Below are 25,068 nucleotides of genomic sequence, written 5' to 3' on the forward strand. Positions count from 1 at the left end.
TCAAACCCAGATGCCTTCAGGACTCTAGCAGGTAAGGAAAATGAATGAAGTCTGTGCATGTAAGACTGGGTGACCTGGGAAAAACACACCTCATTCTTATTCAAAGGTTTTGCAATACTGTGTTGTCCATGCAGAAGGCCTGGCAGGTCAGCTGACAGGGGCCTCCTGTGACAGAGGACATAGGAGGCTAGGAAGGCCGGGTACCACCCCTGGCTCTGGCGACTTAAACTCAGCACAGATTTCTCTTTGCAGAACCTCAGGTTGTCTCATCTATAAGAAGTGAGTCTCGCAGGCTCCAAGGTGCTACCTCCTCGGACGGTTGAATGCTCTGATCTGTGATAGAATATGCGTTCCCAAGATGACCGGAGCTACTGTCTATCTGATGCATGTGTGCAGAGTGGCTGCCAGGCCCGTTTGATCTAACTGACTTTTTGGAACCCAGTCTTTGAGGTCTTTGTTGGATGGCTGCACTCTCCTTAAGGGCTTTGTTTCCTGTAATGAAATAGTCTACGCTTACTCATCATTCTGGAACGACTTTTGATGACAGAAGTTGCCCCTCCCACCCCCGCGTCAGTTTTCTCTTCTTTCCAAAAGCAGTCATGAGCAGATGAGCTTAGAAAGGGTGTTCTCTTCGTGTTGTTTCAGGGAAAATAGAGAAAATCAAACCTCCTCCATCCCCCACAACTGAAGGCCCCAGATCACAGCCTGACTTAGCCCCCGAAGAGGCTGCCGGAACCCAGCGGCCCAAGAATCTGATGCAGACCCTCCTGGAAGACTATGAGACACACAAATCTAAGAGGCGCGAGAGAATGGATGATAGTAGTGTAAGTTTTTCCTCCTTTCCTTTCAATTCTCTGAAGGTGACTGTCCGGCTGTGTGGCTAGTGGTATTCTAGTTCAGAGACGGATGCGTATGTGGTTGTCTGGCTGGCATCATGGGTTCAAAACCAATGCTCAAATGTGTGATTTAATGTGCCTGGCATTGGATTTGGGTTTCTGCCTCATTTCTCCACAATTTTGTCCATGCGGTGAGCTGGTCCTTCTGCTTGCTGTCTAGTAGAGCTCGAGCCCAGTGGCAAGGCTGGTCCATAAGAAGTTCGGTGCATAGAAAGACTCCATGCGAGGGCAGCCACTCTGAAAGCTTCCTCTGACACCCAGGAGCTGCTTGGCTTGCTCTGTAGAGACTGCATGTCTCTAGAGAACCAAGAAATGCTGCTCCTTCAAAATCTACTCTGTGGCAGTCTTTATAAATGTTACACAGTGTGTTTTGGGCTGTTTCCAAACCCAATGTGTGTAGTTTGGCAGGAAAAAGTCATCTGGAATGACAGTCAGAATGCACATGGCTACCCCTAGACCCCAAAACTTCTCATGTGGCATTTGCATGCACGAGGAAGGCAGTCATGTGCTCTGTGGTTTCCTTGTCCAGTAAGAGACTTCGGGGTTACTCTGCTTGGGCCCAGGAACCTGAGATCAGCCTCAGGGTTTCTTGCCAACACCCTAGAGCCTCTGGCATCAGACTCAGAGCATTCATGAAAGTAGTCACTGCCTTCCCCCAGTTACACTCAAGACACAAGTAGCTTGGATTGGGAAACTGACCCGTTTATCAGGACAGGTCCTGGTTTAGGCCCATTGTCCTGCTGTAATTATGAATAGCCTCCCTCTTCATCTTAAATGTTTCCTGGTTTGGTTGATAAACTCTCCAGTTACTTTAAACTCGAGCACTTCTTGGTAGGATCATGCTGACTTACTGCCTTTCATATCCTGGCTGGATAAGCAATGGGTCTCTAGAGTCTAAGCCAGATATGGCAATTTGCTTTTACAATATTGTGGTAGTAAAGAAAGAAAGAAAGATAGAAAGCACGAAGAGCAGTCTGCCCACTCACTGGGTATTTCCCAGCTGTCCCTGCATTTATCCCAGCCTGCACAGAGCGCTGGTGTGGCTGCTATGTGAGGCTGGAGGGATTCCGGTTGGTTCTCTGTATTTCTTAGTAGAATGGAGCCTGGCCCTCTTCGGTGACTGTAGATGTTTCCTCTGGGCAGCAATGGTAGGGTGCCAGCAGCTATTTCCCAATCTGTAGGACATTTCCTACCCACTGAGTCACTTTAGCTAGCCTGACGCTGTAGCCCCAATTTTGATGTAGAGCTCACCTTTAGGTACTGTTGGTTGCCGGTGGCCATTCTGAAGTGCAGTGCTGTGAGTGTACACTTTCTTTTCTCCCGTTGATGCCTTCACAGCTTTGCTGGAAGGTAGCAGAGTGGATTCTTCTCATTTTGCCATGGAGGGGAAGGAACAAGCCAGGACCCCTAAGCAGTGACCCTATGAGTGTATCCTGAGCACACTCTGTGTCTCTTGTGTATGCCTTTTGTGGTGGAATGCAGATATGAGGGGGGAAAATACAGCACGCAGAAGAGAAGAGCCAGCTCTTAGTCATTTCATGGGCAAAGGACTGGAAGCCTCGCACATCTGGGCTCTGATAAGGGTTGCCCCCTAAATGTCAAACAGGTTGGATTTCCCCTTTGCATAAATGAAGCTATGCGGATCAGTATTTGAATAACTGTGAAGAGGTAACTTCCTGTCTCTAATTTATCTGAAACAATAGGCATTTTAGATAAGGTAGAAGCCTACTAATCAAGCTGTTACTCTCTCTAGGTCTTGGATTTAAGGCCAAGTGTTTTGAAGTGTTACTGACATTACAGTAAATAGAATCGAGTGTGTTATTGAAAACTCTCAAGAGACATACACATGTGACCCCAGCGCTCTGCTAGGCTGAGGCAGGAAGACTGCCAAGTGCAAGCCCAGACCAGGTAGCCTAGTAAGTTGGTGAGACACTCACTGCCTCAAAATAAAAAATGAGAAAAGGACTCAGAAAGTAGCTCACTGTGAAGGCCCCAGGTTCAATCCTCAGTATTGCAAAATAAATAAATAAACAAACAAATAGATAAATTCTTAGGAATAGGACAAAAACTATTCAATCAACCTACTAGATCCACTATCTCCTTTTTTAAGGACATAAACCTCAAAAAATAAACTCAGTCACTTCTAAAGCAATTCTGTGATCATCAGCCAGATTTGATTTCGGAGCCACCCAGCTTGTCCCCTCGTCTTTCTAGCAGAGGGGATCTTTTCTGTTCTATCCATGTCAGTCACTGGAAAAGTGTATTGAAGTTCACCTGTAGGGATGAACAAACTTCCTTTTTACCCCTAGCTTTTCTGTGGCCCCTTCTCTATTTTTCTTTAATTTTCCCTTATATAAAAGATTTGTATAACTGGCTTCACTATTCTTATCCCTAGAAGCTAAAGGTAATTGTGCTAAAAGTAAAGTGATTCTGCTCTCCTGGCTGCATTCACAAACACTACCTCAGGGCATCGTGTGCCTTCTTAGATGCTCCAGCCTCTCTGAGAGTATCAGAATGGCCAGGCTGGTTCCCCAGCCTGTCACCGTGGATACCTCACATACCTCCACTCCTTCCAATAAGGCCCCAGGCAGCTCTTTGGCATGCTTCTTCGGAGATTAGAAACCACACCTGTGACTCCTGTGGGTTCTTCCCTGGGATCAGAACCTTTGCCTATGGAAAGCCCAAGTCTTATAAGTTGAATGAAAAGAATTATTGTGTGCTGTGCTTCCCAAGTAGAAGGCAGAGTAAGAAACAGGTAACTGGGATGTGTAAATAGTGCGATGCATTAGGCAATGATAAATTGTGAGTGTGTAGGACAGAAGAAGGGAAAGACCCCGTGTGAAGCCATGCTTGGTTTTGCTGAGAAACTTGTGCCAAAAGAGCTAAAAAAAAGTTCATCCTCACCATTACATCAGCTTGAGCGCCTCACGCCCAAACTACACCCAGCCACTGATGGTCTTTGGAGTCCTGTCCACAGCTCAGGGTCCTGCTCTCTGCAATTTCCTCACTTTATGAAAAACCATATGCAAGCCAGACCAGGAGGCCCCTGGCTCCGGAAATCCTGGCCAGGGGATGGTGAGAGGGAAGCTGGGCAGCATCGGGTGGTCTCTGTCACATCCTGCACTGCCCTTCTCTCCTGCTGGAGACAAGGTAGTTCCTGAAGGGCTCGGCAAATGACAGAGGATAGAAAATGAAACCACAAGTCTCTTGGAATGTCTACCCCGGAATCACTACATCGATGATATTATAGCCACCTGTGGATGGTCAACTCGCGTTCCAGTTGGTGAGAAAAGGTCAACGATAAGGAGTATTTTTCAAAAAGTCACACCTGCTCCCCGCGCCCACCATACTTATCACTGGCTCAGAACTTGAACACGGTGCTCCCTTCAGTGATCAAAGTCTTCTCTCCCCTGAACCCAAGTCCTTGTTCTGCGTGCTCACCACGTGTCTCCCTGCTCAAGGCTCCCGCCCACTTATTAATGAAGTCCTTGGCCAATTTTTGAGGAAGGACAGTTTCTTTCTCCACCCTTGCTAATTACCGGCCGTAATAGAACCTCTGTATGAATTAGCAAAAGGTACCTTCATTCTCTGGGAGGATGTAGGCCCGCACCAGCCTCACAGCTGGCAAGTGGAAAGGGGCCCTGGGCGAGAGCACCATTCATCCCATTACCTGGTGCTTATGTGCACTGCATAGACACAGTAACCCAACTTTTATGGTGGGTTTTTCTTTTTTAAAAATGTTATGTGGGAATGCCCCTTATCTAGGTCTAATATCATCTCTGTTCAGTCACAACTCGTAACAGACTGATGAGTCATAATTCCCTACAGGTCTTTTCGATGTCCTGCAAAGAATTGCCCTGAAGCTAGAGTTGGAGAAGACCTTGCCCATGCTAGATCTAGAAGACATTTGGGCTAGAGAGAGCCCAAATGATGGGCTACTTGGATTGTTTTCCTCAAGACTCCAAAAAGCCCTATAGGAAACTCTGATTCATTAGTCCATTATGAGTTGCATGCTGGTGTTTAGGTACACAGTATTCTTCTGGCCGGTTGTTCCCCCAACCTGACCTGAGCCTTCGGTCACTGTGTCAGTGATGCTTTTAAATCTGGTAGGTTGTTTCCCCTTCCTCAGTTGAAGGAATGCTGGACTGAATCCAAATCGTAGCCTCCCGTGTCCTCAGCCCCTTCTTCCCTAGTTCTGCCTTTGGATCTACTCTGAGAAGGTCTCTCTCTCCCCCTCCCCCTTCCTCTCCTCCCTCCCTCCTCCCCCTCTTCCTCTCCTCCCTCTCCCCCATTTTCCCTCCTTTCCCCTCCTTCCTCTCCTCTCCCCTCTTTCTAGCACCTAATGACCAAGAGAATCCCTGGCTCACATTCCCCTAGGAATGAGGACACACACTGAGACCTGTGATGTGTTCTAGGTGGGTAAATGAAGGCATATGCCCTCTGAGGCCCCTGTCCTCTCCAGGCTCTTCCGAGAGCTCTGCCACAATCAGCAATGCTTTGAGTTGCCAGTTCTCTCTTGGGTTCACACTCACGCCATGGGGATGAGGTGCAAAGGAGAGGAGCACCCCAATGTCACCATCCCCCCGCTATTAGCCGGATCTACTGCAGAACTATGCGTTTTAAGTGCTACAGAAGAAGTAGTCGACATCACAGATGTGTGAGCTGCCTAACCATTCTGTGACAAGTGCCCACAACCAAGCAGTGCCTCAGCCACCATAAGCAGTCTAAATGCAGAGTTAGCAATAGTAGTTCTGGAGGCAGCCACCGCACTTTGGTCCTGCCTTCATTTCCCATAGTCAGGCCACGTTCTTCTGTCCTTTACCTGTGACCGACTTGGCTTTCGTAGGAACTCATCCTACACAATCATCAGCAGACCACCCTGCTCCTGGAGATGTTGTCAGACACCCCAGGTTCTGACGTGGAGTCTGTGTGGCCGCCCTCGGCAGAGTGTCCTTCTCAGGTCAGGTTCAGAACATCTGTCTCCGCAGACCTTGTGCCCAGCCCAACTCCCGTCTGTGATTACAGTCTGCCTTAAGGTCACAATGGGCTGCAGTACTGTCTTACATTTCAGAGGCCCACAGAAAGAGGAAAAGCTATCTGTCTGGAGAGTTCAGCACATCCAAAAAGGCTGCCAAGAACCTTGCTGTGGGCAGCTGGTGCTACCCAGAGGGGAAGTAATCTTGTTAATTCAAAGCACAGAAAATGAAAGCAACATCTTGAATTAACAAAGTACGGCTTATCTGATATTTTTCTTCACGAATAACAGGGTATCTACTTACTCTAAGAGATACAAACTTTTAAATAAATATCAGATGAAGCAAGTCTTGGTGTGGGTGTGCGAGGGTCTCCTGTGGTGCCTTCCCCTCCTGCCCACGCCTGCGCTGGGCTGGTTCCCAGCTGGGGGTGTTGTGTGAGTGTGCCTGCTGTGTACTAACCCTAGTCTTTTCCCTCTCTGCCAGTACACCTCTAAGTTACTGTCTTGCAAGGTGACTTCCGAGGTACTTTTCAACTTGTTTGTCTTGGTCTGAATGCATGCTTGATCCAGGTGCATGCTGTCACGGCTGCCATTGCCTGATTTGTTAACAGAATGGCCAGGAGAACGGCTTGTCTCCGAGTGGATTTCATCCCAGCATTTCTGAACTGGGGGGCGGCAGGATGCTGGAGCCCCCCAGCAATGAGACGCGTTGCTGTGTTTGGTGAGGTAGGAGTGGAGAAGGCTTTGCCCGTACACGGATCTGGAAGACGTTTGAACTAGAGGCCACAGCAACGGGCTGCGGGGAATCCTTCAGGTCCTCGCATGGTGATCACACAGATACTCGTGGCTGGTTAGAGAACACTGTGGCACCTGCAGACTGAGCTATTGACTCTGACCAGTCCTTTGCTACCTTAACACAGATCCAGAGAGCTCCATTCTATGGGTTTAGGATGAATTATTCCAAATGCAAAGCATTGGAGTCTCCCCTCCCTCTAGTCTTGAAACCTGTATTTTTGTTCTGGAAGCTTTCTTAAGCAATGGTGCCCCGAAAGCTTCCTACCTCCCCCTATAACTTCCTTTTACACGGGTTTCACAAATATGTGTGCTGTGAGAAAGCACATTATTTTTGTATTTTTATTTCTATGCAGTTTTGTTTTTATTTTAAAATAATTATTCAAAGTAAACAGCTAGTGCTTCATCGAACTCTGTAGTGTGTCAGGCACTGTTCTAGGTTCCAACAATACAGCAGTCAACAAAACAAATGTCCTGGAGCTGGTTTGTGATATTTCTGATACTATATACTATATTATACTATACTAACTGTACTATGCAATAAAACCCACCTTGCCAGCTTTGCCCATTCTTTTTTTGGGGGGCGGGTATCAGGGATCAAACTTACGACCTTGCACTTGCGAGGGAGGCAATGGCACCAATGAACTAAATCCCTGGCTCTTTGCCCATTCTTAGAACAATATTTGTTGAATATTTTCCAAAGAAGTTAATGTTGCACATGCAGTTTAAGCCCTCTCGTTACTTCTCCCAGCTTGCACGTCTCTGTCTTTCTCACACAATTCTTCCTCCTCTGAGAGGTCACTGTTTTTGAATTTGGTGTTCATTTCCATGCATGTTTTTGTACCATATATTCAAGCACACAGAAATGACATTTTACATTTTTGCATGTTTTGAAACCATTTACCATTTATTGGTAAGTCATATTGTAGTATCCTCTGTTCTTTTTCCTGTCTGCATTGTTTTGAGATGTGCTGCTATTAATATCTGTGGCTCTAGTGAATTTATTGTATTGGTATGTAGTAGTTCACTGAATGACTATGTGATTATTCACTCTCCTATTGATGGAAACATAAGTTGTTTCCATGTTTTTTCATCGTCATTATTGTTTGTTGTGCAAATGTTTCCGTGAATATTCTTGTATATGATTCTTTACTCACCTGTAGATCAGGTTTTTAGAACAAAGTTGGGTATAGGGCTTTACGTTGTTATAGCCAGTGACTATTGATTCTTCAAATTTGATTGTACCAACCTATAGCATAATATGTATTTTAAATATATTTCATTATTTAGCAAAATAATCATACTTAACTACAGATTTGACTTGATTATTAATTTTTGTTTAGAAGGTATAAACAAACGTTGGTTACCATGGTTACAGCTGTTTCAGTAGAGATTCATTTATTTTCTTATCTATGCCATTATGAGGGGACTTTATATATCATCAGAAATTCAGGATCATAAGTGACCATGCAAATGAGTGGGAATGAGCTAAGAGAGCTCAATATTGGTATAATGAGTGAATTATTTGGGCTCTTGACTAGTAGGTATTCAAATCCAAGCTAATGCTAAATGTTTCCATAGTTCTAAATACTGTTTTTCAGCCCATGAGACACTTTGTAACTAAGCCCCATGAGGAAAGGGACTTTTCTCTCTGCAACATGGAACAGTAGGCCTGACATTTGGTAGGGACCCAGTAAGCATTTGTAAGATGGACAGACACGTGGATTGTAACACCACCTCCTGAAAAGCAGCACAAACTTGGCTGAGCATTAAAACAGGATTTAAATAATAAGCCAAGGAATATATTTGAAAAAGATATCTACTATTTTTTCAGAAGAGTACATGTATTTTCAGCTTTCATAGAAAGCTTTCAATTTGTATATACAGTCTAAAAGGCAAACCAATGACCATTTTATGCAATGTAGACTTACTCTAAAAATCCCTCATTTGTATTCCAGTACATGGTTTATATAAATCCTTTCACATGATGATATAAATAATTAAAAATGCACTGTGCATTTGGAACGATACTCAATACTCTACATATATCACCTCTTTTACTCCTCAGGCCAACCCTGTGCTATTGTTTTTGTTTTACATGCGGCCGCTAAGGCAACAGGTGACTTTTCCAAGGTCACGTAGTCACTAGGATTTAAATTTAAATCTGCCTTTACACCAGAGTCCATACCACCCCCGAAGAAGCATTTAAAGTAGGGCAGTAGGGTAGTTCTTTGTTGATAAAGAAACTTGAAATACAAGATAGATAAGAAGGGACAAAATTGAAAATAGGAACCGAGTGCCTGTAATCCTAGCACTCGGGAGGAGGCAGGAGGATCATGAGGTCAAGGCCAGCCTGGGTGACACAGTGAGACCTTCTCTCAAAATAGACAGAGGAGCAAACAAACAAAAGCCAATAAAAAACAAAATGCAAAGCCCTTACAAGTACCGCCCAGCGCTGTTCCTCAGTTCCATGCTACCACCCACCAGCCAGAAAACGCCTTCATTTAACTATACGGATTTCTGACTAATGTGTTATGCTTAGACATTGAATGACCACAGTGTGCTGATGATTTGCAGGCCACCTGATGACATGACTTAGTTGCCTAATACTCCATTACTTGTTCAGCAGATATGAGCTGGTGTGCCTTCCAGTTCAGGTCCGGCTGTCCCCACTGAGGCGGACAGCACACTGAGGCTCTCCATAGTCCATTCACTTGACAAAGGCACAAGGAAGTAGGATGATGGAATCCCAGTCCTCTGCACATCTCTTACTTCTGTTCTCTCAACTCTGCTGTGACCTCAACTCTCCCTGCTCCCCCGGAGCGGCCAGTATCACTGACCCTTGCCGAAATAAGTATTTTTAGACTAAGCAAAGTCTTTATATTACAGTTTAGAAAATCAAGCTGGGCTGGCTGTAGTGGACTTTTCTTTAAAATCAGAAATGCTACATGCTAAGCTAATGCCGGAGTACTTGGCTGGCACACACAGGCTTGCTTTTGCTAGTGTCATGACCTACGACCACTTTTCATGTGTTGGCCACCTACATGTCGTTCATCTGGATCTCATCTTAATCAAACTAAAGCTGGAATGGATGAGCTAAATCTCCTCTTAGGGGTCTACAGATCATTTTAGGGAACAGAAGGGAAGCCCCCACCTAGAGCCTACTTTTCCTTTGTGTTCTAGGCTTTACTTTTCATACACATGGCCCTGAAGTTACATCAAAATGTGAGATTCCTTTTTATTGACCTGAAAAGCTTTTTTTCCCCACTTAATGACTTTGTACTTAACTGTGCCAAAGTAGACTTTTGTTATATAAAAATCATAGCATATGCAGATGCACAAAACTCAGCAGATTGAATCCACACTGGTCCAGTAGTTAATAATTACTACTTGATCTGTTTAGGAAGAGACTAAGAGGATCTGTAGTTATGCTTGTCAATATTACAGTCACTAGCCAAATGAGGCTATTTAAATAAACTTAACCAAGTTAAAAATTAAATACTTAAGTTTCTCAGCCATATGGCCCTGGTTCAAGTGTTCAGTAGCCACCTGTGCACAGTGACTGCAGAGTGGATGGTACGGACAGAGCAGTTTCATCATCACTCCGCACAGGATTGGATCGTGTGTAGCAGTCTCCTTCACCTGAGCACTTGTGCACCATGCACAAAGTATGGGCCATATCAGCACCACCCCTGGGTAGGAGGAAACCAACTTGATACAGAGCCAAGTCTAGTTTGGAGAAGCGTGGAGAATACTTTGCAAGAATTAAATCTCTCAGTTGGACATGGTGGAGCATGCCTGAAATCTCAGAGCGCTGGAAGCCTGAAGTCAGAGGATTACAAATTTGAGCCCAGACTGGGAAACTTAGAGAGACCCTGACACAAAATAAAACATAAAGAAAGGGCTGGGGATGCAATCCCCAGTAATGCAACACAGAAACAAAACACTTCTACATTGAAAACTAGGAGCCAAACAGGGAATGAATGTGGGCTTTGAAATAAATGCATACCCAGGGTCTCCCACTGCTCTTTTTTCTTGTCGTTCCTGCTCAGCTCTCCACCCTTAGTAGTGCTAGAAGGTTCCTTACTTTCCTCTTATGTAGGTGCTGTAGAAGAAGGGGGAAGAAAAAAAAAAAAAGAAACAGAAGAAGTTGGTTGTGTACATAATTAACATCCATGAACTCTGCATAATTTTTCCACCCTCTCTCTCTCTTCAGGTCCTTGAGGCCACACGAGTAAACCGAAGAAAGAGCGCACTGGCCTTGCGCTGGGAGGCAGGGATCTACGCCAACCAGGAGGAAGAAGACAATGAATAAGTTTCCTTTGGCCTAGGAAACTTCTGCGGTGCTTGGGATACCAAGAAACCAGGAAATTCTCTAATCAAAGCATTTTAATGGACTATTTATTAAAGTGCATACAAACTCAGCAATCCTAATGTAGACCAGAAGCTGCAGTACACAATGCTGAAAAATAAAGTGAAAAGAATGTCCGCCCATCAAACTCTGAGACCCAGGAGTTTTAAGAGAAAGGATTTCTGTGGGACTCAAAGATGCCTCTGGATTTGGATTAGTCGACAGTTGATCCATAAGAGCAAAGACAATTCAAGCAAATCAACACAATCGCTGTAGGCAGAGCCGGGACCAGCCTTGGTGGCTGGTGGGGAAACACAGCAGTGATCGAGCCATTCAGCCATTCCGAGAGCCACAGGCTGTGTAGTGTACACCACCTAGAGCATTTCTCTGAGACGGCTTCCCATTCCTTGCTCATGATATCAGAGGTGTCGGTAGACTACATTTTTTTTCCCAGCAGCCATAAAATCAGTGATGTTTCCCTCCATAGTTGTCCAAAAGAGACAGCTGTGATTCAGTTTCTCTTACTTATTTTTAATTGGGAACAATCAACGATTGCAATACACGAAACCCATATTTTAAAGACAATATTTCTTCACATGGCAGATGCAATCTATTCTGCTCTAGGAGGTTGAGAAAGATGGGGGAAGAAAGCCAAACCAAATGGATTATTTTAGCTTTAGGGTCTTGTCTGCTTATACTATTGACTGATCTGCAGTTTAGGAGAACACATTTTCACAATTATGTTTCTTCATATGAAAACTATATTTAGTGGGCAACAACTATTTTTATGATGGGGTAGGGGTACATAAACATGGGTAAAGTCTACACATTGAACAGCTTTGTTCAAGATGGTAGGGGTATTTTTAGAGTGGCAATAATTGAAAAAAGGGCAAGTGCTGCCTTAGAGAGGTAGGCGATAAGAAATACAAAGGTGTTCATAACTATTTTGTATTATAAAATGGGCCTTAGAGGTAATAGGGAGAAGGATAGGTTGTTTTGAATCAACCAGAAAGGACATGTTAAAGTCTGGAAGGCAGAGAAAGAAAAAGGGAGGGAGGGGAAAGAGTGGGGAAATAAGGAAGTAAGAGAGATTATTTTTGCTGAGCAACCAGTGTTTTTCAGGATGATAAAGAGAATATTACAGAAATTTAAGTTCAGGCTTGGAATCAGCTACAAATCCTAAAGATGGGGTGTGTTGGTGTACACCTTTGTGCTCTTCTGTAAAGAGTGTATGTTCACAAGGGTGTGGGTGTGCAAGTTCGTGTGTGTGTGTGTGTGTGTGTGTGTGTGTGTGTGTGTGTGGTTAAATTTCTGGATTGATGGTGGCACCTGGGTGTACAGTTATTTCCTCCAAAGCTGTTTGCCAGCTTCAGGAGTGAGTGAGAATTTCTTTTTTATGAAAAGGGATATACAGGCTCCGAGCTGATTCAGTATTTGTAATATGAAATTGCCCTAACGTGGTATTTGCATGAGTCCCAATTGCAGTGTTAAGCAGTTTTGTAATTTGACATGTAGGAATGTACCCCGTTTATTCTCATACTTTGTATTCATGCTTAGTATGCTGTAGGAGACACTAGCTTTACTCTCTGTCATTTAAAGCAATATGTTAAGGGCATTCACTAACTGGGAGCCCTACATTTCTGGATGAGAAAATGTTCAATTTCAGGCCATGAGAAAACAAAACAAAACAAAAACAACTAACCAGCCTTCATTATTTTTCCTGTTTTAAAACTGGTTTTTTAACAAAAGCAATAATTAAACCAGACCTCACTAAAATTCAGATTTGTTTTCATCCTATTATGTCATAAGCTCTAATATGTTATTCTAATAAGTAGTAATTCCACAGAATTTATATGTAGTGTTATAAACATTATGTTTGTCTTTCTATTAGACTAGTGTTAACTTTGGGGGGAAAATTTATTCACAGAGAAGTGGCGGGCACTCTAAGTACAATGATGGAAGAAGGACGTTTGTCTGAGGATTTCCAGCTGGAGGTCCCAGGTCCAGGCTGAGGTCACGGTGATGGCTGGTGTTCAAAGGGGGGAGACACGGTAAGAACAGAGAAGGCGCTGCGTAGGCCCAAGCACTGGGACGAGGATGGCTGGAGAGCTGGAGAGTGTTTTGGGATGCACAAAAAGTACAGTGTGCTTCCTGTTTTCTGGACAGACCCGTGGATTGGCTGGAGACTGCAGACACGATGTAGATAGGATACCTCCCCCATCTCCCACAAGAGGAAAAGAGTCTCGTGACTCACCCCTTTCTGCCCTCTTTGGAAGGGAACCTTATACCCACATGAAAGCTACAGTTGAGAAGCGAATTGGCAGCAGAAAGGAAAGCTTAGGAAGCCGCACATTTCATGGAGTCCCTTTGGAGACAGAGGAAGCAGACTTTGATTGAATCAGAAGCATCAGTATTTGTAATATGAAATTGCCCTAACGTGGTATTTGCATGAGTCCCAATTGCAGTGTTAAGCAGTTTTGTAATTTGACATGTAGGAATGTACCCCGTTTATTCTCATACTTTGTATTCATGCTTAGTATGCTGTAGGAGACACTAGCTTTACTCTCTGTCATTTAAAGCAATATGTTAAGGGCATTCACTAACTGGGAGCCCTACATTTCTGGATGAGAAAATGTTCAATTTCAGGCCATGAGAAAACAAAACAAAACAAAAACAACTAACCAGCCTTCATTATTTTTCCTGTTTTAAAACTGGTTTTTTAACAAAAGCAATAATTAAACCAGACCTCACTAAAATTCAGATTTGTTTTCATCCTATTATGTCATAAGCTCTAATATGTTATTCTAATAAGTAGTAATTCCACAGAATTTATATGTAGTGTTATAAACATTATGTTTGTCTTTCTATTAGACTAGTGTTAACTTTGGGGGGAAAATTTATTCACAGAGAAGTGGCGGGCACTCTAAGTACAATGATGGAAGAAGGACGTTTGTCTGAGGATTTCCAGCTGGAGGTCCCAGGTCCAGGCTGAGGTCACGGTGATGGCTGGTGTTCAAAGGGGGGAGACACGGTAAGAACAGAGAAGGCGCTGCGTAGGCCCAAGCACTGGGACGAGGATGGCTGGAGAGCTGGAGAGTGTTTTGGGATGCACAAAAAGTACAGTGTGCTTCCTGTTTTCTGGACAGACCCGTGGATTGGCTGGAGACTGCAGACACGATGTAGATAGGATACCTCCCCCATCTCCCACAAGAGGAAAAGAGTCTCGTGACTCACCCCTTTCTGCCCTCTTTGGAAGGGAACCTTATACCCACATGAAAGCTACAGTTGAGAAGCGAATTGGCAGCAGAAAGGAAAGCTTAGGAAGCCGCACATTTCATGGAGTCCCTTTGGAGACAGAGGAAGCAGACTTTGATTGAATCAGAAGCACATGTTACTTAAAGGGTAACAGAGTTACAGGGCTAGGGTCCTTCCAGGCCCTGTTCCATGGATAGATGAGAAAAAAACACATAAGATTTCTGTGACTCTTCCCCCAGTCAGAAAGCCGTTCTACATTTCCAACTTTTGCATTTTCCCTAATCTCCCTTCCAAATGACTGCTGTCTTAATTCCATGCTCTACTCACTGATACTCCCATTCTGTTCCTATGAAATGGAAATCACAGTCCCCTTGGGAGAGCCAGATTTTCTCTGTCTCTTGAGGTTTTTACTCATTCAAGGCATACGGGGGCCACACCGCTTTGGACATTGCACTGTGCTAGGCATTAGGACCCCACGCGAACCCCTGTAGCTTCCTGAAGACGAGGAAAGTCCTTCCCTCCTAATCCGCAGGGACTGAGAGGTTTATTGTGTGACTTTGCCTCTGAGGTTCAGCCCCGCCCTCCAATAGCCTGCAAGCTTGTTAGTCTCCACTACAGCAGACATTTAGATCCTGTAGATGTTAAAGCCTTCCCAAAAGTATTCCGTGCTGCAGTGTTTGTATCATTCACTTTCCTCTGGAGCCCCTGTACTGCTGACATGGCCTTGGCTTTCTCATCCGGAAATTATGGAAACAGGGTCTGTCAGTGGCAGGAGGCTGGGCTGTGTCCTACTTGGATGGCACAATGCAATTTCCTTGCCTCTTTATTCCCATGCATGCTGCCCACCTTGGCAATGACATAGAAGCAGTATATAGATCAGTGTGTGTGTGTGTGTGTGTGTGTGTGTGTGTATATGCATGCACACACATTCATATATAAAGCATAACAACACTAAAACAGTGTTGACTCTTAAACATTTTTTTCCAGCTACAGAATGGATTTAAACTATGTATTGAAAAAAAAAATAGCATAAGTGTTAGAGATGGTGAATATATCCAATTTCAGTTACAGAACCAATTTCCTGAATTTTAAGCATTCAGTGAGCTGCCAATTTTGATTTTGTGTTGCTCTTTACCTAGAAGATTTCTTTCTTATTGGAGCAGGGGGAAAAAGGAGCAATACTGTGTTTGGAAATTATGCTCTGTATCTGGCTTCCCTGTGTATGTTAACCACTTAAATGTTATTATCCTGCTTCGGTTTTATAGTGATTGTGAGGCATTCAATGCAAGTATACAGTTATTTTCTCATTAAAACCCAGTGTGTGTTGCGTTTGTATAAAGGATGGCTACTTGTCTGCATTGGGGGCGGGGGGTCAGATACCCAAACCACGAGCAGCAGTGCCAGGGCCCTTGGCCTCCCCTCCCTGTGGCACCATCTGCTTCCTCATCTAGGGAACGAGGGGAGCGGTCCTCCCTGAGGGACATCGCTGGACCAGGCTGTTCCCAAATGTCCCCTTGGCGGTGCTGTCTCCAGCTGCTGCAGTTAGGCCTCGCTAGGCCCGAGAAGCCTCCAGCAGGACTCAGGACCCAGGTAGAGCCAAAGCAGGTTTTGGACAAACCCTAAAGTCAAGCCTTGCCTGTGCTCTGTAACCGCAGTCTTCATTGTTACATCTGTGCTTGGCTCATCCCTACGAAGAACAGAGAATTGCAGATTTTAAAGAGCACATAAAAGCACAGGTTTGTCAGAAGCTTCTTCTTCAGGTCTTGCCTGCCCATGTCTCTGACTCGTGCTCAGTCTCCATCTTGGGAGACCTACCCTGCTCCTGCCGCTCACTGGGCCCTCATCCCTTAGTTTTCTGCTCTTCCTCCTGCCCCTGCCCTTCTTAGACTTTCATTCAGGCTGCTTCTCTCTCTCCCGCCACTTGTGACTCTCCAGCCGCTTTCTCCCCAGGATTTCCAACCATATCTTCTTGCTCTGAGTGTCTGGGGCCTTCCAGTGGCACTGTGTCCTGGGCGGTGTTTTCCACTTACTCTCTAGATGGTGAGAGGGCAGTGACAGTCCTGTGAAAAGGTGATTAGAGATCGTGGATATCCTTTATAAACTGCTGGGAATGTGGCTGGTACCTTCTGGACTTTCCATGAACACGATACAGTCAGCCCTCCTTGAGTTCTACATGGAAATATTCGGAAAAAAAGACAGGTCTGCAAGGAGCAAAATGGAACACATATAGACTTATCCTGTCATTTCCTGAACAATGCAATATAACAAATATTTACGTGACACCTGCTCAGATATTATAAATGATCTAAGGCTGATGTAAAGGAATGCATTGTTTCTATGTAAGCACTGCACCATGTTATAGAAAGGTTTTGAGCATCCATAGACTTTGGTACCCCCGTGGAGTCCTTCAACCAATTTCCCACGGAACTGAGGGACCTGTGTATTCGTTTCTTACCGCAGTCCCATGGAGTGTACTGTTTTGATTCCTATTTCACATGTGAGCAAATAAGCTCTAGAAGGTTAGTTTGTTGGTGCTACATGTCTCCTAGATGGCAGCAATTCTGACCAGCCTCCCCCAGACACACAACAGGCAACTTCACATGCAGAGTTGGGTTAACCCATTAGAGGCCAGGATGAGCTTCAACCTGTCCTCCCACTGTGTGCTCCAGGAAGGTGCCCTTAAGGGTTAAGGCCAAGGCAGTGAAAGCAGCCCAAGTCTAGAGGAAGAGTTGGGTTCTGGTAGGAACAGCAAAGAAATCTCTTCCTTCGGATGAACTATCTCCAGGCTCATCTCTCCCAGGAGATGGCAAAAGAAGATGTCCCAGGTGTCCCTGCTGTTGCCAAAAAGGAACCAGAATAGGGTGATGGAAATGTGTTAAACTGTGGCAATGGCCTCACGATTCTAAATATACTCAAAGTCATTGAATTATACACTTGAAGTTTTATACAATAATTTTACCAGAGTGAAGATTTAGGGGAAAAAATGTGGGTGGGGTTTAGAAGAGTGGGGAAATAAAGGAACGAGAGTAAAAGTTTGGCAAAAGTGCACAAGGAAGCCACACAGCCTTAAAATAAAAGGAATCCTTCACAACGTGTAGGCTCCAGTTCACCTGCTAATGAAGAAAGCTTGCCTTCCCTGAGGTGCCCACCAGGAGCAGAAGCAGTGGACCTGTGATTGTGCATTCAGAGTCCTGGATCTGTGGGCCTCGGGCACAGCCAGGTGAGTCAAGGTGCGTAGAACGGGGATTTGGCGGCCAGGCGTGCTAGGAGGTCAAGCTTCGGAAAGCAAGGCTCCTGAACTGGCACAGGAAATGGGACATGGCGACTAGGACAGTCAAATAAAAGTTATCCTTTTGGGATTCTTATAAAATAAGCATTAACCAAAAAAAAAAAAATCTCCCCTGTTGAGATATTAAACTTCCACTGGGCAAAGGGTAGTTGATCTGTGACAGCAGGAAGAAGAGGGGACGGGGCCTGTAAACCCTAGGGTCATCTTTCTAGTTTTTTGTTGGTGACAAAGAGGCTATCATTACGGAGGAGGTTATTTAGATATCTTTTTGTTTTTTCTTGGTAACTGGGGATCCAACTGGGACCTTGCACTTGCAAGGCAGGCGATGGAACCACTGAGCTAAATCCCAGGCCCTGGAGGAGTTTATTTTGGGGCATTGCTCATTTTAATTATGGGATTCCTGGGCCGTGAGAGGTTGGTGACTATATCCAACTATATCCCTCCATGCATAGAATCCACACAAAATTCACAGTTGGGCTGGTAGGGGCATAGAGAAAAAAATGACAAATGGAATTTTTTGTTTTGTTTTTGGGGCAAGTTCTCACTTTGATACAAGTGTCCTTGAACTCACTGTGCAGGCTGTGCTGGCCTCAGACTTGCAGCAATCCTCCTGCCTCAGCCTCCTAAGTGGTGGGATTACAGGGATGCACCACCATGCCTGGCCAAATCGGGACGTGAAAGGGAGAATTCAAAAGATTTTAAACATTTACAAAGATGTCAAAGGAAAGAACAGGGTCTCAGGAAATACCTGGAAATGCCACAGTGGCAGTTTCTAAATGTTTCCCATACACTCAGATTCTTCCCCTGAAAGGAAGAAGGAAGTTTATACAAGTATGGACTGTTTTATTCTACCAAGAAATAGTGATTTCAATGTCTATTAACTTTGATGAAATGGCTTTCCAAATCCTAAATGCACAGATGGTGAATTCCAAACAACTGGAATAAAAATCACAAACCTAACTTTTATTTTCCTGCCTACTCCTTCATAGAACATTTTGTCTCTGCAATGGCCTCTGGCTGGCAGCATCAGTGCACCTCTGAGGAGCACTGGCTCTCAAATTGGAGGGCTCCACACCCCTCAGATCAGGGCCATTCCTTGAATTTCCAGTTCCGTACAGCAGTTCTGGAAAGCAGCCCAAGAATTTTCTAACTCATTTCTTAGAGGTGCTGCTCTTGTTGGCCCAGGGATATCACTTTGAGAATCACTGGTCCGGAGTCTAAGAAATGAGTAAGTCTGGGTATTTCACTTATGTTTGAAAACTGGGCTGGCATTGTAGTTCGATGTTAGAGGGCTTGCCTAATGTATGTGATGTACCAAGAACAGAAAAACAAAAACAAACAAAAAACGGGAACAGATTCAAGATTTATAGTCTGCAAATACACACAACTCTGCAGCGTTGGATTATTTATTGGGAGCTTTTGTGTGTTTGTTGAGCACATCAGTTTACCACTTTGTGGATCTTCGTGAGTCAGATTTCACTTAGATTCTTGAGGGAGGCCTCTCTAATCCACTAAGCAGCGGAAGAAAATGAGAAAGAATTCATATCTGTATATGTTCAGACTTCCATTTCAGGGCAAGACCAATGGATTCATTTGACCATGGAAAAGGTTTTTATTGTATGGAGTGATAGCAACAAGTTTGGATTCAATAACATAATTTTTTTGAAGCCCAGTGCTGACACTCGATCTTGTGCCTAACTCCCTAGAAACTTCATGTGACCCTTGTCTCTCACAAAAATCAAGTGAAGTACATTTCCAGTCCAGTGAGTTTGGTGATCAAGAGGGCCTTGGAGCAGCTACCCCCTGTAGCCTGTCCACTGCCTATCAGCAAACTAATCATCGTTAAGGATAGCCTGAAGAAATAGTGATCTTTGATCTTGAGATTTGCAATACTGGAAAACATCTTGTGACCAGGCAATTAAGATAAGATGTACGTCATTTGGCTTTAAGCTTCTACTTGTTAGAAAGCAGCCACTAATCTGAATCACCCATGTTCTGTGTAAACTGCCTCTGAATCATCTTCTCGGCAAGATGACTCTCTGGGGATCAAAGTTCCCTCCATCTTCTGCTTAACTAGCTTATGGGAAAAAAGTTTTTTTTGGGGATAGTAGGGCTGGAGTGTGGGAGTGGGGTTAAGGGCTGTCTCAGAGGCCGAGGCAAGGAGATCTTCCCAGACTCAGTAGTGCCCCCACTCCTCCTGCCTCACGAATGACCTGGTGTCCTGCCAGGGGATGGCTGTGGAGGACTGCATCATCTTTCTGGAGAATTCTCCTGGGCTGCTCCTCACAGTTTGGCAAATGGCTAAGGTGGGCTTGGAGCAGTGTCTGGAGACACAGAATCATACTGGACAGAGCCTCCGTGGCACTCATGCCACCCCAGTGGGTCCAAAGAACACTGCAGCAAACTGCACTGCAACCAAAACAACGAAGTCCTCTGTGGACTGTCTGGCTTTGCAATGGTTTCAGTTACCCACGGTCACCCGTGGCATGGAAATGCTCAGTGGAAAATTACAGAAAGAAATATTTCCATTAGTTCAAAGAAAATCACAAGGGAATAACTATCCATTCACATCTTTGTGTGAAAGACAAGAAAAGGAAAAGTAGTGAATGTCGAGGCATAGCGTCTCTGGGACTTGGACCCCTCACCTGGAACGTGACGGATGACAGTTAAAGCACCCGCAGCGAAGAGTAACTGCCGCATCTCTTCACTGCCTTGGTACCAGCCAGAAGACAAGGTACTTTGTTGGGAAAAGCAGCATCAAATGGCGGGAGGGGTTCCCCGCCATTGTCATATACTACAGGGCTCAGAAATACTTCTCTCACTTACTAAATGACAAGGGTCTTCCGTGAGAGATCTGCAAAAGAAAATGATTACCTGTCTGCTAAGAAGAGGAGGCTGAAGCCAAGATTCAGTGGACATAGGATGGCCCCACTGCTGTGAGAATGAATCGCAAAAGAAAGTGATGTCACACAGTATTCTTTGCATGGAAGAGGGGGATGGTGTCACCATGGCAACCCTCTGCACACAGTGTCCGCTGAAGGTTCGAGAACTCCAGCCCAGGCCCAAGTCAAATGTGACAAAGCTGATCCCACCACTCAGGAAGTCCAGGGAAGGGCGCTGTTGGAATGCTTGTTTTACCTACAGGATCACAGTTTTTCCTAGAGGAGTCAGCACAAAATGAGCATGTAGAGAAAGAGTCCAGACAGACCAGTGCAGTGTGTCCAGTTTCATGTATAGAAACCCCACCGTCAGAATTCAGGGTTAGGGTCCTCCTGTCCCCCTGGCTTTTATTCTGTATCCTGGATGAGTAACACAGACTTCCTGGAGGGCTGTGCCACCTGCCCCGCAGCTTGCTTTCCCTTGTAGGCTGGAACACCAGGGGGAGGCTTTGGACATTCCCAGGCAGAGCTACCCTTGTTTGGGCCTTGGCTTGAAACACTGAAAGATGAAGCATGTTGCTAAAGCCACAGCAACTGAATCTAGCTTGGGGCCGCAGTCATGAAACCTTCATCCAAACTCCATGCCCCAGCGCCCTCCCTCCCAGTTTGCACATACCTAGGGAAAACGTGTCTGGTCCACTGGGCTGTGTAAGGAAGCAAGCAGACCCCTGGGTGTACACATTTTGCTTTGGACCCACCCCCAATTCTTTCTCTACCATCACCTTCTCTCTCGACTGAGTGTCTTCTGTTCGCTCAGTGAGTACCCCGTGCCTCTGTGTGGTGATAGTTTGACTATCATGCCGGGCGTGGTGGTTCATGCCTGTAATGGAAGCAGTCCGGACGCTGAGGCAGGAGAATCACAAGGGTGAGGCCAGCTGGCGCTACATAGTGAATCCAAGGCCATCCTGAATTACATAGCAAGACCCTGTCTAGCTCCACCCCTCCCAATATTTTGACTGTCAAGAGATGTAAATTAGAGGTAATTCTAAATTGGTCTCAATTCTGGCTCCGTGTTAAATTCCCAGGAGAGCTTTGAAATTTGTATTCCATTGGTCTGGGCCAGGCCCGGGCATCAACAGGTTCTGAATCTTCTTAGGTGACTCCAATATACAGTAAGCTTGCACAGCACTGACCAGCTGTGGTGGTTCCAGCCCTGGTTTCACTGTACATATTTTAGGGTTAGAAAGTTTTGTTGTTGTTGTTTTTTAAATACTGGTGCCTGGGCCTCCATTCCAGATATCCTCGTATTTCTTGCCACCGTTGTATCCATATAATTGCATTTTCTTTTGAACATGAGAGAGGCATCCAAGGGATGTTTAGTAAAAGCCAGAACACTTTCAGAACTTGTTAGTGGAGGATCACAAGGTACCAGGAGCTTGCAAAGGAAATGTAAGAAGGAACTTCTCCAGATGAACGTGAAGGCTACGGAGCACCTTAACTCATAACGGAAAGGGCGGAGCTCCTTGTGCTGTTTTGAATATTTCCAATGGACTTCCAGATGCTTAATTTTGCCTGCAAGTATGAAAAATTACCACAAGGTGGCAGTAGTCCCTAGAGTAAAAGTTTTCCCAGGCACCGGCCTTTCTTAGCCTTCTGGGAGGGCTTTTCCCACCCTACACACTAGACAGAAATCCATTGAGATCTACAGATAGCACTTCCACAAACACTGTAACCAACACTACCATGTGCGTATCCTCTCTGTTGGGGGAAAAGGGGGGGTTCTTACGTCTCAGGGCAAAGTTCAGCGTTGTGTCACCAGGTAGCAAGGAAACCACGCTGCTCAGAGCAGCCCAGGTTCTTAAGAGCTGGCTCCATACGAGGCTTTGTGGTGAGCCCTTCACAAGCATGATTTCGTTCAGGTCTTACAATACTCTTTGAGACACATACTTTCGGTATACTCTCCATGTTACAGTGAAGAGACGCGCTCCGAGAGTTTGGATAACTCCTTCCTGGTGACGTAACCGGTGGTGACAGCAGGGTTCAAAACCTGCGCTCTCCCACCCCACGCTTTCTTCTCATCACCTGTCCAGTCCGTGCTGGGCCAGCTCTGCTTCCTCTCAGGCTGGGGAAGCCTGTCGTCAGCACAGACCCGCACCAAGCAGTGAGTGGGTGCTACTGAGAAAAGGGAACTGAGCCTTCTGCGTTGCGGTGGGGAAAGCATGTCTGCTAGAGTCAGCTACTACACCAACACGGACATTTCGGTTCTGTCCCCCTGCTTCCCAAAGAGCGCAGGGGCATGTGGCCTACCTTCTAGTTTGCGTGGATGCCTACTGAGTTAAAAAAAACAAACTGCTTTGGCCTACCATAAAAATCACTGCAACTTGCTGACCTGTAGCATCCGTTTTCCTTGCTTTCTGCTCTTTACACACAAACACACACACACACACACACACACATTATAAAATTATCTCAAAACTATGTGCCCCTTTTCTGTTGTATAGGGAAAAGCCAGATGGTCAAAAAAGAGACTTCATAAATAATTCAGTGCCTGGAGGTTTCTCCCTCCTTTTAAGTCCAAGGGGAGCATCGGAAACCTGAGGGCAGAGCTTGAATTAGAGAGTCAAGCTTTCTGTCCTGCTGTTGTGTCACCCGTAGGATCTTGCTGTCCCAGGCATAGACCAGTCTTAGGAAACTGCAAGTACTATAGAACCACGTACTGAAAATATAGATGGCTCCATTCCCTGGATCTCCGTGACCTAGCATAAAGGATAACATTCTTCCTTGTCCGGCACCAAAGCACTGGAATGCAATCCTGCATATCACCAAGTAGCGCTGGTGTGCTTACTGGGGTTCACAGGCATTTTGTGAATCCCACAGAAGACAACCTCACATGAGTACAAATCAGTTGACGAAGTGCCGATGCCTCTTGGCCATGTTACCTGTTCTCACTTCAGAGCCACACGTGGCTGCTTGTAACTTGCTCTAGTTTCCCCACTTCTGAGTCACAAGCCCTGCAAAGTGATGAAAGAAGATTGCTATGGCTGCTGAGCGTGTTTGCCATGTTGTGCATCGTGGGTTGATCTCAGCTAGTCTGGACTGACTGTACGCTTATCTCCAGAGCTTCCTGGAGCTATGGAATGCAATAACTAAAGATAAATGATGTTTTTTAACTATGGCTGTGTAAGCAGTTTCGGGAAAGGGAGTAACAGCCTACCAGTAATATTTAGTAGTAGCAAATGGGTTAATGATACGCATCTGGTTTTGGTGGAGCCTGGGGAGTTTGGGCATTAAATTTACCACTCTATTGATCTTAGACTTGCCAGCCACCCAGACTGTACAAAATGTATTTGTTTTGTTGATAAGCCATCCAGTCTGTGGTTTCCCATCACGGCAGCCTAGACAATTAAGACAGTTCTCCTGAGTTGTGCTTGTGTGCTTAAGTGTCACTGCCCAACCTCTTCAAGAACAAAGTGAGTGACTTTCTATCCTGTCCTCTTTGTTCCAGACAGAGTCTGGTGTGCAGGAGATGCGCAGTGTCTAGGAAAGGCACTTCCTGTCTGCCTAGGTAGATTGGCTTTGCTTGCTAGTCACACCCTCAGGCCCTGCTCAGCAAGCAACCCCCATGGGGCCAAACAGACTTGAAGTTCAGGATCCCCCAAGGACTGGAGGAGACAGATGCCTGCGTGGGCTGCACCCTCACTTTTGGAGTCTGTCTATAGGTCAGGTTGGGACCAGGAGACTTGCATTTCTGATACATTGCCAGGTGATGCCAGTGCTGCTGGCCCACTTGTTAGAGCCGCCCAAGGACATTGTGGGAGATTGGTTGGAATTCCATTGCCAACCCCAAATCCAACCTAGAATTAATCACCCTGAAATTCTTTTCTTTTTAATTTTGTTTTGAGGTGCTGGGGATCAAATTTAAGGCTTCACAATGCTATGCAAGTGCTCTGACACTAAAACTTCAACCCTGATACATTATAAGTGACTCAAAAACACACTTTTTGCTTACCCTTTCTATCTCTGGCTAAATACAGAGAGGTTTTCCCAAAGGTGCTTGCCCAGGACTTTCCAGGCCTTACTCTGAAGGCTTCCTTCTTGTCATCTCGGAGTTCTCCCTGATCCTCTCACGACTGCTTCATTCGGGACAAGGATGACAGCTGTGTCTGTTTGGCATGGCCTTTCCCACAGTTCCCTCTGTTGTGATTGGATGTAGGAGATGTAGCCCGTATGTGTGAGCCTTTAATGAGCTCCAAATGCAGACAGGCATGTGCTGGTCATGCCAGCACATCTGGCACGTGAGTCCATGTTTGGGATTTTGGAAGCTTCCAGGGCAAGCTCAGGGGTCTTTATTTTTCTTATCTCTAGCTCCAGGTATTAAATTTTAGGGCAAGTTTCAAGGGTTGGCCTTGGGGTACTGCCCATGTTCAGGTAAGAGGAGGGGAGTGGTGGAGTGATCCTGTAGGCTCAACTATGCTGTCTATGTCAGTGGTCGGCCTTAGCAGAGCAGGAGCCTGCTGTTGGTTACCATTGAAAGCTCTAAAAGGGTCAGCTTCCCTGATCCATGTTATGGGAATTGCAAAAGAAGGAAAGCTGGGTTTGGGACTGACACCAACTCCCAGTGCCATCCCAGG

General features: G+C 45.3%; 1 protein-coding gene and 1 long non-coding RNA gene across 9 annotated transcripts in view; one reads left to right on the forward strand and one right to left on the reverse strand.

Annotated features, from left to right (window-relative positions):
* Positions 1-13,214, forward strand: part of Palm2akap2 (PALM2 and AKAP2 fusion) — a 561,169-nt gene extending 547,955 nt beyond the window's left edge. For 6 of the 8 annotated variants that reach the window (XM_019209808.1, XM_033759161.1, XM_010639302.2 and 3 more), the window contains 3 exons: positions 646-824; positions 6,356-6,394; positions 10,880-13,214. In XM_019209808.1, coding sequence (XP_019065353.1) covers positions 646-824; positions 6,356-6,394; positions 10,880-10,978 — 317 coding nt within the window. In that variant the 3' untranslated portion in view covers positions 10,979-13,214. The remainder of the gene's footprint in view (positions 1-645; positions 825-6,355; positions 6,395-10,879) is intronic. The other 2 variants (XM_010639300.2, XM_010639301.2) reach the window with 2 other exon arrangements.
* Positions 13,215-15,899: 2,685 nt separating this feature from the next.
* LOC104872932 lies at positions 15,900-20,578 on the reverse strand. Its single transcript, XR_002025889.2, has 3 exons — positions 20,433-20,578; positions 16,300-16,438; positions 15,900-15,956 (listed from the first exon to the last, which is right to left on the reverse strand). It is a non-coding gene; the product is annotated as an uncharacterized LOC104872932 (long non-coding RNA).
* Between the last annotated feature and the right edge of the window lie 4,490 nt (positions 20,579-25,068).

Source organism: Fukomys damarensis, unplaced genomic scaffold (genome assembly GCF_012274545.1).
Source record: "Fukomys damarensis isolate Sample0158 unplaced genomic scaffold, DMR_v1.0_HiC HiC_scaffold_36, whole genome shotgun sequence".
Lineage (NCBI taxonomy): Eukaryota > Metazoa > Chordata > Mammalia > Rodentia > Bathyergidae > Fukomys > Fukomys damarensis.